This window comes from Parasteatoda tepidariorum, chromosome 4, assembly GCF_043381705.1.
Source record: "Parasteatoda tepidariorum isolate YZ-2023 chromosome 4, CAS_Ptep_4.0, whole genome shotgun sequence".
In the NCBI taxonomy this organism is placed as follows: domain Eukaryota; kingdom Metazoa; phylum Arthropoda; class Arachnida; order Araneae; family Theridiidae; genus Parasteatoda; species Parasteatoda tepidariorum.
The window spans coordinates 54,439,739-54,457,168 of NC_092207.1; the positions used below are offsets into that span (position 1 = coordinate 54,439,739).

Sequence of the window (17,430 nt, forward strand, 5' to 3'; positions counted from 1 at the left end):
TAGTATACTCTTACAATCCTTTTTGTTTTTGTAAAGTTGGTTATAACTTCCCCACTCTTATTTCTGATTTTAATTATATATATATATATATTTTCCCCCCCTTTAAACATCAAAAGGTTTGCTTGTGGATCTTATTACTGATACCTATTATTCGTGTTTCTTAAAATCACACTAACCACCATACCAGAAATATATAATAACCGTTTCAACTGCTTACGACATCAAAATTTAAAACTAAACAATTGGCTCTGATTTGATGTTCTAAACATTTGAAACAATTTTGGAACGTATTGTTGTTCGTTTCCAAAATTGACAATTTCCAAAAAGTAATAATATCTAAAATAATTATAGAGAAGATGATTCGATGTTTATTCATATGATTTCGCCAATTTCTCTTTTGCACAAATTTATAATGAAGAATAGCTTTTATAAACTTTAGTTCTGCACTGTAAAAATTTCCAGATCAAATTATAATATGAAGTACCGGTACGCTGATTGCATGCATTACTCGTAAAATCCATTTTCACCGTAAAATATCATACCGTAGTTTTTTTAAGTAATATTTATTTAATTAGAATAATTCAACGATTTTACGGTAATTATTACTGTAAAAACTACGGTATATCAGATTTTTGTTCCGTAACATGTTCCGGTAAAAGTAATTATACTGTAAAACGTACTGGCACCCTAAGTGCCGGTAATTTTTACAGTAATTTGATCCGCAATTTTTTTGCAGTGCTTTTTTCTTTCCTTTATAAAATTTTATATTAAAGAAAACTTTTAGGCAGATTTAAACGGGACCTTGTGCTTAAATTATATTCCATGCTTAAAACTTACACATAATTAAATGATTTTCAAAACAAAAAAAAAATCTTAATCTTTACTGGAATAGCTATAAAGTAAGTCTGAATTTACCAAGCAGTCACTCTTTTCCAGAGAAAAAAATTGTTAGCTGATAATCATAGTTAATATATAAGTAAGTAAAAGGATTCAACAAAATTAAAACTTGATTCTAAACATTTATCCATTTTCTATACAACTATATTTTAGATACGAAAATAAATCGACATTTTTAATCAGAAATATTCACTTGAATGTAATTTAAAGACGAAGGATTTAGTTCAATTATTGTTAGATTTGGTATCGTTATTCCAATAAAAAACAAGACATGTTTCAAAGAAAAAAAATTATCAAAACTTCAGTAAAATTTAAAAATCTTGGATGATTCTCATTTTTATATTTCTTAACTGATTATTTGAGATGGGAATACATATATAAAATTATTAATAATTTAAAATTCTAGGTTACATTAAGGTATGGGGTATTCGAAATTGGAATCGGAAAGGAATAAAATTTGTTCCCTTCCGCCGTATTAGTTTCAAATTACGTAATACAAGACAAAATTGATTAAGACATTTAAGATATTTTTAGAGCTAAGGAATGTGCTACAATAATAATTATTTTCACATCTAGAAATGAATTGGAAATAAACTCATAAATGTGTAGAAAGAATTTTTTTTTCTGTAAAAAAGCACCTTACGAATTTTCTAAAACAAAACATTATAGGAGTAAAAATCACATGCTTTCCAGAAAAATAAAATATCCACAAATGTTGAATTGTTTTATGTCCTTTTAAGCATATGTAAAGTCTGTTTGTGCAATTTAAAAACTTAGTTTTTGGTAGAATAATTAAAATTTTGAAGTTAAATTTTAATAACTCAAAACGTAAGCTTTTATATGCTTTCTAATGCACAAACTTTTTATTATATTTCTGAAATATGAAATTTAGCTTATTTATTATATTTTGTCTATGAAAGTTATACTTTATAAGCATCACAAACAAGTTTTGTAACTATTAACAGTATACTACTCATACAATGCAATAGTCTTTAATGCTAAGAAATTAAAAAAAATAACTAAAGCTACTAAATAAACATCCAATAGGATTAATGATATCACACTCACATAAGGTATGTAACGATGTTCATGTCCACATTTTTCAAAAATTTTCATCATATTATGTAAATGAAGAATTATTTTTCTTTTTCATTATGTTAATGAAGAATTATCCCGCCAACCAATCAGGATATTGGATAAGCAATGATGATATTCCAACGTGAACAACTTCTGATGTCACCTCAAGTAATACACACTGCGAAATGCATTTTATTTTTTATTATTTTTTTTTATTTTTATCAATGCTTGAACTTTGTACGAGCGATAAAGAAAAAAGTTATTCTCTTTCCTTTTCTACCTGGTTAATTCTTCGCTGTTTATTTTTTTAAGAGCTCGCAATAGNTGATTCGAAGATAAAAAGTTATTCTCTTTCCTTTTCTACCTGGTTAATTCTTCGCTGTTTATTTTTTTAAGAGCTCGCAATAGGATAAGATGTTTTTTTTATCAGTGATTCTTCGAACTATCTTGAGACAGTCGAAGTTGTGAATTCTCCACCCATTGCATAATCAACTGATATTTTAACAATTCATTACTTTTTTTTAATGTATACTTTCAACTTGAAATTTGAGTTTCTTAGGATTTAATACGTATTTGTTTTCATTAATTTCATGATAAATTATTTACTGAATTAAAACACCTGGCGATAATTGGTTAAATCTTTTTAAATAAAAATTTATTTTTTTAAATTCAACTATGCTCTGTTTAATATTTCTAAAATTATGTAAAAACTAAAATATTCTGTTATTTGACTAACCAGGGTTGCCACGCAAATCTGGAAAAAAAATTCCCTGTGTTTTCTCAGTGCATATTAAACACAATACATTAAGAGGAAAGAACAATTACTGTGCTCTTGTGTAAGCTATATTGGACTAACTATATTTATTAGTTTGAATTTCTGGAAAAATAGCTGAACATACTTAAATAATGCTATAGTAAATAAAATAGTTTAGTATAGCTGAAATATCATGGTTAGAAATCCCATAGATTACGCTTTTAGTGGTCACCATTTTTTAAAAGACAAAAATAAGAAACAAAATTCCCTGTATTTTCCCAGTTTGTAAAGAAAAAATCAAAATTCCCTGCATTTTCCAGGTTTACCCTGTTCTCCCCGTCGAGTGGCAACCCTGCAAACTATTTTTTTTTTCAAAATTGGTGAATATTTCAATTTTTAGGAGGAGTTTAGTCCCTTTAATAAGGGACTAAATCATAGCCACCGAGAGTCATTTCTCGGTGAGCTATGACTAAATCCCTACTTCCTTTACCCTTAGTCCCTTTAATTTAGGGTTTAGTCCCTTAAATAATTCCATAATAACAGTGCGGTGTCGGTAACCTTAAGTCAGAGGTCACCAAAGTGGTCTATATAGACCTCCAGGGGTCTATTTAACAAAAGCGGGGGTCGATCCGAGCTTGCTAAATTATTATCGGATCTTGAAGCAAAGACGCTTTTTAAAAATTTAACAATAAGCAAATTTTGGACAAATATAAATATAATCCAAAAATATGTAAAGCTTTTACGAAATAGCTCAGCCATTTATGCTAGCATTTCCAAGTTCCTATATGGTTGAAGCCGGTTTCAGTCAAGTGAATTCAATCTTAACTAAGAACAGAAATAAATTAAATGTGGAGTTTCGAGGGGATTTAAAATTAAAATTGACCAATTTTGAACCCAATATAGCAAACCTTGAAAATAAAACACCAGGCACACCCATCTCATTGATTAAGAAGCAATAAATCTGTAGTTACTTTACTTATTATTTCTACATATTTATAATTGCTTATTATTTAATAAATATTAAAGTAATTAAATTTCAACATTAATATATTTTTCATGAAACTATTGTTACACAATGTACTATTACTTTAATAAATGTTTAAAATCATAAAAAAAAATTACAAACACAGTATCTAATAGAGTTTCATTTTAATTAACAGAAAATTACTTTTATGGGGGTCGATGGAGATTTCGAAAAATTATATAGGGGTCTATGATCAAAAAAGTTTCGCGACTCATGCCTTATGTGTTACCAGCCAATTATGTTAATTTTTTTCCTACATACTAACATTTTCCATTTCCATGTATCATGGGTATACTATCTTAAATGACCAAGACAAAATTTGACAAAAATTAGATAATGAGCTAAATTTGTTTAAATCCCTGTGACATTTATTCAAGGGAGAAAAAAAGAGTTCAAGTCAATATATATAGCCACTAGTTTACATGAGCCAAAAATCATCAAAATCTTTGCAGCTAAAAGTCCCTTAGTTTAGTTGTATTATTTGCAGTATTACACATTTGGTATAACCACCTCTCTTGGAGGTATAACCACGATACCAAGATAAGAACAAGGTTTTTGTTTTTATATTTATGCTTTAAAAATGAATCCCAATTCCTTTCATGCCAAGCGAAGCTGCATCGTATTTGTTAGCATCAAATTTAGTTAACAAATATCAGAACAAACTTGCTTTAAAATATTGTAGATACAGAGTTTCAATTACATTTGAGTGCATGTTAAAAAATCTATCGCTGCGTTGGCATAAAACAAGTGGTATAGTTTAAAAAAAAATTCACGTCTGCAATATTATAATCTCTCTTTTTTGTGAAAATATGTTTCGTATCCACACGATAATTATAGAATTTTTTAGAAATCTTCTAAAAAAACAAACAATGCCGTTTAGAGGTAGCAGGGGAAAAAAAACGATCTCTAAACTCTATGCAATTGCTAATGAGGTGAATAAAGCAAAGGAAGAGCCATTTATTTGTCTAATGGGCCTAGTGGAATGTATTGGTTTTTCAATAAGAATCACAACAAACTGACTAGTTATTTTAATCCCTTTTTTTGCAATGATTGTCTTTTCCTATTTAAATCTTAGTTTACGATGCCTTAAGAGCATATTTTATTCTACTTTATTTTTTTCTCAAGGATTTCAAACATAGTAAGTAAAACGATATACTGTTGAAATATTTAAAAGGATAATTAAACTTGAAGAAAAAAAAATGCCAATTTGGCGAAATTTTTCCATGTAAATAAAAATAATTAAAATCGATGACTAATTATTTATTAGGGGTTACCTACAAAGGATGCCACCCTGGAGGGGGCTCAGGAAATCGTGATAAGAGGGAATTTACAAGAAGTGCAACATCGAACATTTTGGTTAGAATAAAAATTAAAAAACAGTCATAAAATAAGAAGATTAAATATTTATATTTTATTTATTTTTATATTTTTTTATTTAAGTAAGAACGCATATAACAATTATCATTGTTAAACTCACAAATGACACCAAAACACGAGCTTAAAGTTTTTTTTAAAAAAATTGCAGCATGCTCTATAACCTGTAGCATCGCACTGTTTCTGAACTGCAAGCATATGTTTATGTGACATAGCGTGAATTGTGACAAGGGGGGGGGGACACGGTTGTTGTTAATTTACGTCGCACTAGAGCTGCACAAAGGGCTATTGGCGACGGTCTGGGAAACATCCCGGAGGATGATTCGAAGACACGCCATCACAATTTTAATCCTCTGCGGAGGGGATGGCACCCCAGCTTCGGTAGCCCGACGACCTGTGAGCGAAGTCGAGCACTTTACGGTAGCACAGTTTAACGAGGACCAATACCGCACACCCTCGGTCCCTACGCAGACTGATCCAAGTGGTCACCCACCCGCACACTGACCGTAGCCAGTGATGCTTACTTTCGGTGATCTGCTGGGAACCGTGTCTTAACGATCAGTCCACTGCGGGGCGGGGTGACACGGTAAAGGTGAAGTGTAACATTTGGAGACACAAAGAAAGGTGGGAGATAAAAATATAAAAAAAAAAAAAAAAAANAAAAAAAATGCGAGATCATTTACGGATTCCTTAGAGCAGCGGTTTCTAAATGGTGTTCCGAGGACTCCTAGGGTTCCATCGCACAGTTAAAAGGGTTTCGAGCAAGGCCGTAGCCAGGATTTTTTTTCGGGGGGGGGGNTGTAACCATAGTCGTATGGTATCTTGCCATACAAATTTCTATGGTAGCCATAGGTTGCCATAGATTACCATAGGCTTCTCTATGGCAAATTTTCCTAAGGGGTAACATTTGGAGACACAAAGAAAGGTGGGAGATAAAAATATAAAAAAAAAAAAAAAATGCGAGATCATTTACGGATTCCTTAGAGCAGCGGTTCCTAAATGGTGTTCCGAGGACTCCTAGGGTTCCGAGAGTTAGTACTTCTAATAACCAGTTACGAGTTTTGAAATCTCTGATAATATTTAAAATCAACCTATAATTCATAAGTTATTAAATCTTACGATTGCCTTCATGAAATTATTTCAAGTAAAATGCCTATGAAACATAAATGGCAATTTTTAAGAAAAATATAATATTTCTTAAAACAATATCTTGAACAAATTATGAGAAAAACAAACATTTATAAAATATTCTATTAGTATTTCCTATCGCGCTTTTCAAATCAAAACAACTAAATTCTTCAATAAAGGAAATATTTTTTCCTATTTCGTTATTTCCATTTCGAAATAAACCACAATTTGGCTTAATTTAATCATTTTCAACTTGCGTATATACACCAGAAACAAATTTATATATTAACTGGAACAAAGACTACAAATTTAACTGTAGGAAATAAAACCTAAATTTAAATAATTAATGATCAAACGAGAAAAAAAATCTTCATTCTTTTAATTAAATATTCTAAATGTTGTCTCTTTCATAGGTTATAATGTTTAAATTAACTTAAACTTTATTTATAAAGTTGGAGTTCCACCTAGAGAAGGTTGATCATTTAGGGTTCCGCAACAAAAAGAAAAAAAATCGGGAACTGCTGCCTTAGAGCTTATTTTTTTTTGGAGAAGGTCCTTTAAAGTTTCAAAGTTACGAACCTTGACGCAAACGCACTAAACTTAAACAGTTTATACAATTTTAAAAAAAAGGATTACTTACCCTGGATAGATAATAAACATTGCGCATGAAATTTTATTTTCGTCACGCAATTAGGGAGTTTGAAGTTGCACATATTGATTAATTAAATAATGTTAATCGGTTTTAATGAAAAAAATTAGTTTTTGCTTAAAATTATATCAATGAAAAATTTTGCAACCTGACATATGATTTTCGTAAATATATTTTGTAATGCGTTGCTTGTATCACATAACAACGGAAACCGACATTCGAATCGAAAGAACATTGACTATTTGGAAAGAAGGCTCAAAACAGTTGTCCTTGGCTCAAACATTTTTTTTTTCTTTTCAAATATTACGTCTAGATGGACATGTGTTTACTTTCTATGGAAACGTTTTAACAATCGTGAGCATGATGGTTTGTTCTAAGAACTCAAAATTTATGTCGAAAAAAGTAAATCGTCGTATAATAGTAGCGTAAGGTTTTTTTTTTTTTATATATAAAGTCATTCCTTTATTTTACAATACTCATGATATTTATGAAATATATCAAACTATACAAGAGGAAATAGCGATTCCTCTAGCTTCAATTGTTCAAAAAAATATATGTATTTTTTTGTAATCCGTCTTTTTAATTCGATGAAATGTGGTGTCATTAATTTCCAAACAGTTGAGAATAGTGTTTTGACTGATTGAACGGATCATGAAATAATAACAGAACAAAATAACAGCACGGACACAACAACTTAAACTTCCTAGCTAATTTTTTTTTAAAAAAATTAGAGCAAAATATGTTTTGTCGATTGAAATTATAGATTAGAGAACATGCCTCCCCTTTTAAATGTTAGAAAACACTTTAATATGCTTTTAAAGCCTTAGCCTAATTTATCTTTTTGGAACATTAACTATGCCATCAGTGTTATGTTTTACTTTTAAAATTAATATCGCAGAATTTGTGTTCTGTTTTTTTTTTTTTTAAATATTAAAGGTGAATGGAAATTATCTGGCTAACTTTGATGCACTGCAACTAGAATAGCTAATTTATGTTGGTTACATATGTAACAGCAACGCGTTGCGTACATATGTAACCAACATATGTACGCAACATATGTTGTTTCACTTATCTGATGTTGCTTTAATTAATTCAATGAAGTGCAGCGTGGTGATTTTCCACCTCTGACACATTAAACTAAAAACATCTTAATAGAATATGATATTTCCTGTATTTAAAGATTTTAACTTACACATCTCTTCGTTATTGGTGGTTGGTGGCAATGAGATAGCAGATAGATTGGCCAAAGAGGGCAGTGAGGGAAGATATGCCCACCGGGTCATCACTTACTTATCAGGAACTTTACTCCAATGAAACATATAGACAAAAATCAATCTGGCAAACTCCACCTACGCACCAATGGTACACCGCAACATATCCTGGCACCCTTCTGGGAATCAATTGCGATCAAAGTTCCCAGACTGCCTTGACCAGATTCTCAACTGGTCACCTAAAATGTCTAACATTCGAAAGTGGCACAAAAATGTACCCGACTTGTATAAAATGCTGTGTCCATCCAGCCTCAACAAAACATATAGTTGATTGTGTCGGCCTATCCAGGGCGGACTTAACTTTCGATCCCCTTCTTGTCATCGACTTTCTGGCTGTCAACAACTTTTTGGAGTTGATCTGACTAATGTCAGATATATGAGGATAAGCAACAGCTGTTAAAACATGAAAAAAACTAGAACTATAACAACTCTATTTTAGAAAGAAAAACAGCGTTATTAAACTTTACAACGTTTTATTATTTTTTTGAACATAACAAGGCAAAGCAAGGAAGCACGCTATACCAAAGAAAACAAACTGAAACTAAACATAAATACAAACTGAAACTAAACATGAACAATTACAATACAGTCACAGTTAACCTAGCTGATGCGTCAGAAACTACATCAGTGGCGTAACTAGATCACCCATCGAAACTAGATCACTGTTTAATTTAGGATCTAGTTCATCGCTTTCAACAACAGCAACAACATCTCTCCGTAGTAAGAAATATTGAAGTTATACAAAATTATGCGTATGGAACATGTCTCAAAGCACAATCACCACATTTAAATAAAATCCAATTAAAATATTTAAAAATCTTTTCTACTTTAATCAAATGGAATACAGTGTCGAAGTTATGTAAATTTATGTTCAGACAATGAAATTAGATTGAAAATATTTACTGTTAACTGATGAAATTTCTTTCTACTATCAAAGTATTAATTCAAAGTTTCGGATGCTAACAGCTTTGTGATACGTTGATTAAAGTCATAATTCGAAATAAAAATAATGCTAAATCTGCCTTTAGATTCTAATAAATTATCAATACTTAAAAGTACACGTGACAAAAGGTACAACACTCATCCTTGATACTTAAACGTACAAAATAGCTAAGATACGGGGCTTGAACATGTAACGTCAAGACGTGAAATGTTTCAGTGTTTTCTTGAGTTATTGCTTTATTTATGTGTTGTTCAGACAAATAAATAAAGCAACAGCATAGGAAGTAATTCGTGCCAGTTTGCATGCATTCGAACATTTTGTGTGTTACTGCTACATGTAAAAGCAGACACTACTATTTTATATTTAAAAAATGTAACGCGTATACATTGTAAAACAATCTGTATCAAATTACGGTGTCAGATTATGTGTATATATGTGCCTGTATCAAATTACGGTATAAAGTACAGGCACCGTAAAATCCATTTTCCCGTAAAATATTATATCGTAATTCTTATAGTAACAATTATTGGATTAGAGTAATTCAGTGATTTTATGGTGATTATTACCATGAAAATTACAGTATATCAGATTTTTGTTTCTTAGCATGTTCCGGTACAAAATGGATTTTAAGGGGAAAAAAATATTGAAGCTTTGAGTGCTGAAACGTTTACCGTAATTTGATCTGGATTTGTTACAATGTAGTAGTTTTAATTTACCCTATATATGTATGAAAATATTTTTGTAGTCAAATTAAAATAACTTTTTTAATTTTAACTACAATAAAGAGTACTTAGCATACATTCAAAATGTAATCATCTTACAGAACGAAACAATCAGATCCTATTTTTAGTTTCATAGAATTTTTTAATTATTATTTGTATACCTAGTTATAATTATGCGTATTAATTTATTATTAATTTAAAAAGTTCCTATTTTTATATATTTCAAATTTCAATATTATTTTGAAGTTAAAATAATACAGATTTCTATCCTTCTGAAAATGCATATTTTGACTCTAAAATTTGCTGAATAGGAAAAATAAGGAAAATACGGGCAACTATTCATTTTAATCTATGTCTTTAAGGGTATGCGGTTCACTTTCTTTCCGATTCCTTATTGCCATACAAAGTAAAATTCTTACGGAATCTAGTTCAAGTATAAATAAAGATGAAATCTATTTGTTTGACACTTTTAAATTATTCATCATTCAAAATACAAAATTATTAGCAACCCTGATGCTTGATGTTAAAAATAAATTTACTCGTTTAATTCAATTGTTCTTCGATCCTAAATATAGGACAAATTATTTTAAGGTCGCTTATAAGGAAATTTTAAGTGTAAATCTTAATGTTGGACTTTTGAATGCAGATATATAAGATTTTTGTCTCTCTCTGCTTGAATGATTCTTTTTTTTAATGAGCGGCTGAGATTATTGTATAGACCTGAAAATTACGGTGAGTCAACAAAAAACATGGTGACTTTAATTAGATGAATACGGTTCCTTTTTCCCATAGTTTTCCCCCCCTTGAAAGCAGTTTAATGATTTAAGTACATGAATGTAGAAAGACTCTGGAAAACTGAATTTTTATTAAAATGTTTAATGTCTTTAATCAAAATTTTGATCCTACAGAATGCATCAATTTGTAATGTTTTTAAAAATTCACATATTTCAAAGTTGTGGTGTGTAAATTAAATGTATTTTGCCTCCCCAAACAGTTTTAAATAAAGTTTTTTTAAGGTCAGTATGTTCAATTAGATTTTTTCATATGTTTATAATGTTTCATTGTTGAATTAACTTTGTATACCCGTAAATTATTTCGAATGGGAATTTTTTTTAAACATATGATTTAATCCTAGTAAAACAAAATTTGCTAAGAGTGGCCATTAAATGAGAATGAACCTACAGATATCAGCCACCGAATTATTAAGTTTGAAAAAAAAAGTGGCTACTAAATTATTAGAGTCTACCGGCCACTGACTTTTAACTGAAAATTTAGATTTTCCGGTCTAGTATTGTATGAATAAAAAGCTCTAAATACTTGATTTTTTTTTAAACGTTTATTTCGTTTTTTCGAATTTAAAAATAGTAAATATACAAACACATGTAATTTATGATTAAATTCTTTTAATATTTAGGAAGATTAAAATCTGTAAAGAAAGAGTTTTTCGCTTAAAATTAAACAATTTGGATAATAATTATGAAGGTTTTCAACTGAACGACCCAAATACTGGATGCTTTGTAATGACCGACTTTAATAATAATTCGTAAAAACCTTGTAAATATTGAAGTTAAAAAGTAAATCCATTAACCACCATAAAAAGTACCACCCAAATTAAGTGAGGAAAGAACAAAACACTATCGAATCCACTGGAGAGGAAGGTGAGATAAAAAAAATAAAAATATAGTTTGATTGCTTGAGAAGTGGTAATAGTAGTTACTTTTAAACAGTCTCTCCTTCCTCATTAGTGATTCGTCAGATTTTGACAAAATCTTTCTTGTTCTCTTCTAGCTAAAATATTAATTTTCGGTTACTACCAATGTCTGTATTTTCTGTTATTCATTTTTTACAAAAATTCTAACAATGTATGTATTAAAGGTCATTATGTAGATATTATAAAACTCATGTAGCTTTCGTTTCACTTGAAAAAAAATTAATGGCCATTTTTTATGAAATTATGAATTCCTTATAAGTTAATAAAACCGAAAAAACTAAAGTGAATAAAAAGCTTCAAATTTTTTTATATAAATAATTACATTACACTCTTTAAATTATTTCCAATATTAAGACAATTGAATTAATTTCGGAATTTAAAAAGTAGGAAACTGTTGTATCATTTAAATTTTTTTTTTAACTTTAAAACTTGTAGCTATCCCAAAGTTTAATGTGGTAACATCATGAGCATATTAATAATATTGATTATCACTAATTATAATATAAGCCTTTATAGGTTTAACACATGGAATGGATGACCGAATGTTTCTTCCAATGTCTGTTTTCGTATTGCTATGTAAGAAAATTAGAAAAGAAATTGAATAAAAAAGACATATGTTTTAAACAAAAGAAACATGTGTTTTAAATAATTACACTCTACAGTCATTTACTTACTTGGGCATCGTTACTTTATTTTTTAAAATTGTGAGAGAACGATAAATTTTTCGAATTTTAAAAAGGCAGCTAAGCCTAATTAATTTTTTAAATCCTTCACTGACAAATTATTCATTCAGAAAAGGAAAGTACAAACTATATCTATAAGAGTTTTAAGTAGCATCGTAATTTACTTTACGTAGATAAAAAAAGAAGTGAAGGAATGATAGATTAAAAAAAAATTACCTGTTGGATGTATTTAAATTAAATCTAGAGGCAAAACTTTTAGAAGTTAAAAATGTGATGCAATTTTGTTCTATGTTGTAAGTAAATAAAGATTTCATTGAAATATTTTTATTTTGTGATGATTATGGCTGGTCAATATATATTGTTGTGAGGGAATGATGCTACACACCAAAAAATATATTAAAAAAATGTGCTGTGGCAATATTTTTAATCAGAAATTAAATTTTAAAATATTTTTCTAAATTCTATATATCAGTATTCTGAATGAAAACTAGAAATTCATAATTTTTTTAAACTATTTTCTTATAAATGACTTATTTGGTTTTAAATCAGCATGAGGGGGGGGGGAGTGAGGGAATGAATGACAAATTGGTTTGTTTTAGTTAAAAAAATAAATTAAAATAGAAATTTATTAATTTTTTTATTATTTCAATTCCCTAATTTTTACTGTTAAACTGCTCTGCAACTAAGAGACACTTTTTTTCTAAATTAAAACACTACTCATAACTTATAAAACAGGTCTAAAGTATAGAAGGGATCAATGAAAATTATTGTTTTTGTGAGAATGACCCTTATACTCTTGTAGTTTTTAGTAATTGTTTGTAAATCAGCATTGCAGAACTTTTTGGACACTTTTTAGTCAGATACCCATTTATAGAGAAACCTTACATAAAGGGGTTTAGTTTAACATAATTTATTTATTATTAATCTTAAATTTATTTTAAAATATGTGAAATAATACAAAAATTAGTGTCTGGTATTTAGTAACAATCTCTCTTAATTTATATTTTGGAATGTTTTTCAGAAATGAATTCCAAAAAATCAACAAATTAGGTGCCAAAAAATAAATATTTAAGCCTAGAAAACGCAAAAAATATTGTCAAAATCCAACAAACAACTGGAAATAAGTGGAAGGAAAACAGAGGAGTTGAAAGACGATTACTCGAAACAAAATTACTAAGGCAATCAAACTGGTTGGGACATTTTTCATCCCNATATTTACTGTTAACTGATGAAATTTCTTTCTACTATCAAAGTATTAATTCAAAGTTTCGGATGCTAACAGCTTTGTCATACATTGATTAAAGTCATAATTCGAAATAAAAATAATGCTAAATCTGCCATTAGATTCTAATAAATTATCAATAAAAGTATATGTGACAAAAGGTACAACACTCATCCTTGATACTCAAACGTACAAAATAGCTAAATTACGGGGATTGAATATGTAACGGCAAAACGTTAAATGTTTCAGTGTTTTCCTGAGTTATTGCTTTATTTATGCGTTGTTCAAATAAATCAGTGTTTCCCAAACATATCACTTTTGTGTACCCTTTCTAAATTTTTCGAAACGCTGTGTACCACTAATGAAAAATGAATGTATTTTTTACTATAAAAATTTCCACAAAAATTAAAAATCACAACTGGCTGTTGACACCACTAATTATTAACTGTAAAATCTGCAAAAAATAGCCAATAGAAAAATACGTAATTGTAAATTTTCATGGCTAGCTTTGTTTTTAAATAAATTTTTTTCAAATTTTCATTATTTGCAAGATATTTCGCATAAAAACGCGTACCCCCGTTATACTATTCCCGTACCCCTGGGGGTACGCGTACCACACTTTGGGAAACACTGAAATAAATGAATAAAGCAATAACATAGAAAGTATTTCGCGTCAGTGTGCATGTATTCGAACATTTTGTGTGTTACTGCTACATGTAAAAGCAGACATAACTATTTTATATTTAAGAATTGTAACGCGTCTACATTGTAAAAAAATCTGTATCAAATTATGGTATCAGATTATGCGTATACATGTGTCTGTATCAAATTACGGTATAAAGTACAGGCACTTCCGTAAAATCCATTTTACTGTAAAATATAATATCGTAATTCTTATAGTAATATTTATTTGATTAGAGTATTTCAGTGATTTTATGGTGATTATTACAGGGAAAATTACCATTTATCAGATTTTTGTTTCGTAACATGTTCTTGTACAAATTCGAGTTTAGGGGGGAAAAAATACTGGAACTCTGAGTGCTTGTACGTTTACCCTAATTTGATCTGGATTTTTTTACAGTATAGTAGTTTTAATTTACCCTATATATGTATGAAAATATTTTTGTAGTCAAATTAAATAACTTTTTTAATTTTAACTACAATAAACAGTACTTAGCATACATGCAAAATGTAATCATCTTGCAGAACAAAACAATCAGATCTTATTTTCAGTTTCATAGAATTTCATATTTATTATTTGCATACCTAGTTATAATTATGCGTATTAATTTTTTATTAATTTAAAAAGTTCCTATTTCAATATATTTCAAATTTCAACATTATTTTGAAGTTAAAATAATACATATTTCTATCCTTCTGAAAATGCATATTTTGACTCTAAAATTTGCTGAATCGGAAAAATAAGGAAAATACTACGATTCACTTTAATCAATGTCTTTAAGGTTATGAGGATCACTTTCTTTCAGATTCCTTACTGCCATACAAAGTAAAATTCTTACGGAATCTAGTTCAAGTATAAATAAAGATGAAATCTATTTGTTGGACACTTTTAAATTATTCATCATTCAAAATACAAAATGATTAGCAACAATGCTGCTTGATGTTAAAAATAATTTTGCTCGTTTAATTCAATTGTTCTTCAATCCTAAATATAGGGCAAATTATTTTAAGGTCTCTTATAAGGAAATTTTAAGTGTTAAATCCTGATGTTGGAGTTTTGAATGCAGATATATAATATTTTTGTCTCTCTGCTTGAGTGATTCTTTTTTAATGAGCGGCTTAGATGATTGTTTAAACCTGAAAATTACCACTCGCCAAATGGCGAGTCATCAACAGTAGTGGTGACTTTAATTAAATAAACACGGTTCCTTTATCCCATCGTTTTTTTTTCTTCCTTGAAAGTTGTTTAAGGATTTAAGTACATCAATGTAGAAAGACTCAGGAAAACAGAATTTTCATTAAAATGTTTAGTGTCTCTATTCACACTTTTGATCCTTCAGAATCCACTAATTTGTAATGCTTTTAAAAATTCACATATTTTAAAGTTGTCATGTATAAGTTAAATGTATTTTGCTTCCCAAAACAGTTTTAAATAAAGTTTCTTTTAAAGTCAGTGTGCTTAATTAAATTTTTTCATATATTTACATTGTTTTAATTGTTGAATTAACTTTGTAAAGCCGTAGATTATTTCGAATGTGAATTTTTTTTTTAAACATATGATTTAAACATATAATTAATTCTAGTAAAACAAAATTTGTAAAGAGTGGCTATTAAATGAGAAGGAACCTACAGATATCGGTCACCGATTAGGTTTGAAAAAAAGTGGCTGCTAGATTAGAGTCCACCGGTCACTGTGACTATTAACTGAAAATTTAGATTTTCCGGCCTAGTACTGCAGGAATAAAAAGCTCTAAATACTTGTTTTTTTTAACGTTTATTTCATTTTTACGAGTTTAAAAATAGTAAATATACAAAGACATGTAATTTATGATGAAATTCTATTTATATTTAGAAAGATTAAAATCTGTAATGGAAGATTTTTTTCGCTTTAAGTAAAACAATATGGATAAAGCTTATGAAGTTTTTTTAAACTAAACGACCCAAATACTGGATGCTTTGTAATGACCGACTTTTATATTAATTTGTAAAAACCTTGTAAATATTGAAGTTAAAAAGTACATTCATTAATCACCATAAAAAGTACCACCCAAATTAAGCGAGGAAGGAACAAAATACTATCAAATCAATGTAGAGGAAGGTGAGATAAAAAATATCAAAAACAGTTTGATTGCTTGAGAAGTGGTAATAGTAATCACTTTTAGACAGTCTCACCTTCCTTATTAGTGATTAGTCAGATTTCGACGAAATCTTTCTTCTTCTCTTCTCACTTAAATATTAATTTTCGGTTACTACCAATGTCTGTATTTTCTTATTCTTCATTTTTGGCAAGAGTTCTAATAATGCATGTATTAAAGGCTGTAATTATGGAGATATAGTAAAAAACTAAAGTAGCTTTCGTTTCACATGAAAAAGAAATTATGGGCCATTTTTAATGAAATTATGAATTCTTTATAAGCTTATAAAACCGAAAAAAAAACGAAAGCGAATGAAATTAAATTATTCCCAATATCAAAACAAATTAATTAATTTCAAAATTTAAGAAATAAGAAACTGTTGTATAATTCAAATTTTTTTTTTTAACTTTAAGACTTGCAGCTATCCCAGAGTTCAATGTGATAACATAATGAGCATATTAATAATATTGATCATCACTAATTATAATAAAAGCTTTTGTAGGTTTAACACATGTAATGGATGGCCGAATTTTTCTTCCAATGTATGTTTTTGTATTGCTATGTAAGAAAATAAGAAAAAAAATTGAATAAAAAAGAAATATGTTTTAAACAAAAGAAACCTCTGTTTTAAATAATTCACACTCTATAAGAGTTTTAAGTAACATCGTAATTTACTTTACTTTGATAAAAAAAAGAAGTGTAGGAATGATAAAATTTAAAAAATTATACCTGTTGGATATATTTATATTAAATCAAGAGGCAAAACTTTTAGAAGTTAAAAATGTGATGCAATTTTGTTCTGTGTTGACAGTTGTAAGTAAATAAAGATTTTATTGAAACTTTTTTATTTTGTGATAATTATGGCTGGTTAATATATATTGTTGTGAGGGAATGATGCTACACACTAAAAATATATTAAAAGAGTGAGCTGTGGCAATATTTTTTAATCAGAAATTAAATTTTAAACTAATTTTCTAAATTCTACATATCAGTATTCTGAATGAAAACTAGAAATTCATAATTTTTTTAAAACTATTTTCTTATAAATGACTTATTTGGTGGGGGAAGCATGGGGGGGGGGGGGGGAGGGAATGAATGACAAATTGGTTTGTTTTAGTTAAATAAAAATAGAAAATTATTAATTTTTTTATTATTTAAA

The 17,430-nt window shown here is 28.7% G+C and overlaps 1 protein-coding gene across 2 annotated transcripts in view; it reads right to left on the reverse strand.

Moving 5' to 3' along the window:
• The window catches only part of LOC107452083 (bromodomain-containing protein DDB_G0270170), a 44,172-nt gene extending 37,027 nt beyond the window's left edge, over nt 1-7,145 (reverse strand). The window contains exon 1 of one of the 2 annotated variants that reach the window (XM_043049444.2): nt 6,895-7,145. In XM_043049444.2, the coding sequence (XP_042905378.1) occupies nt 6,895-6,914 (20 nt within the window). In that variant the 5' untranslated portion in view covers nt 6,915-7,145. Of the gene's footprint in view, nt 1-1,965; nt 2,164-6,894 lie in introns of those variants that run through there. The other variant, XM_043049394.2, reaches the window with a different exon arrangement.
• Between the last annotated feature and the right edge of the window lie 10,285 nt (nt 7,146-17,430).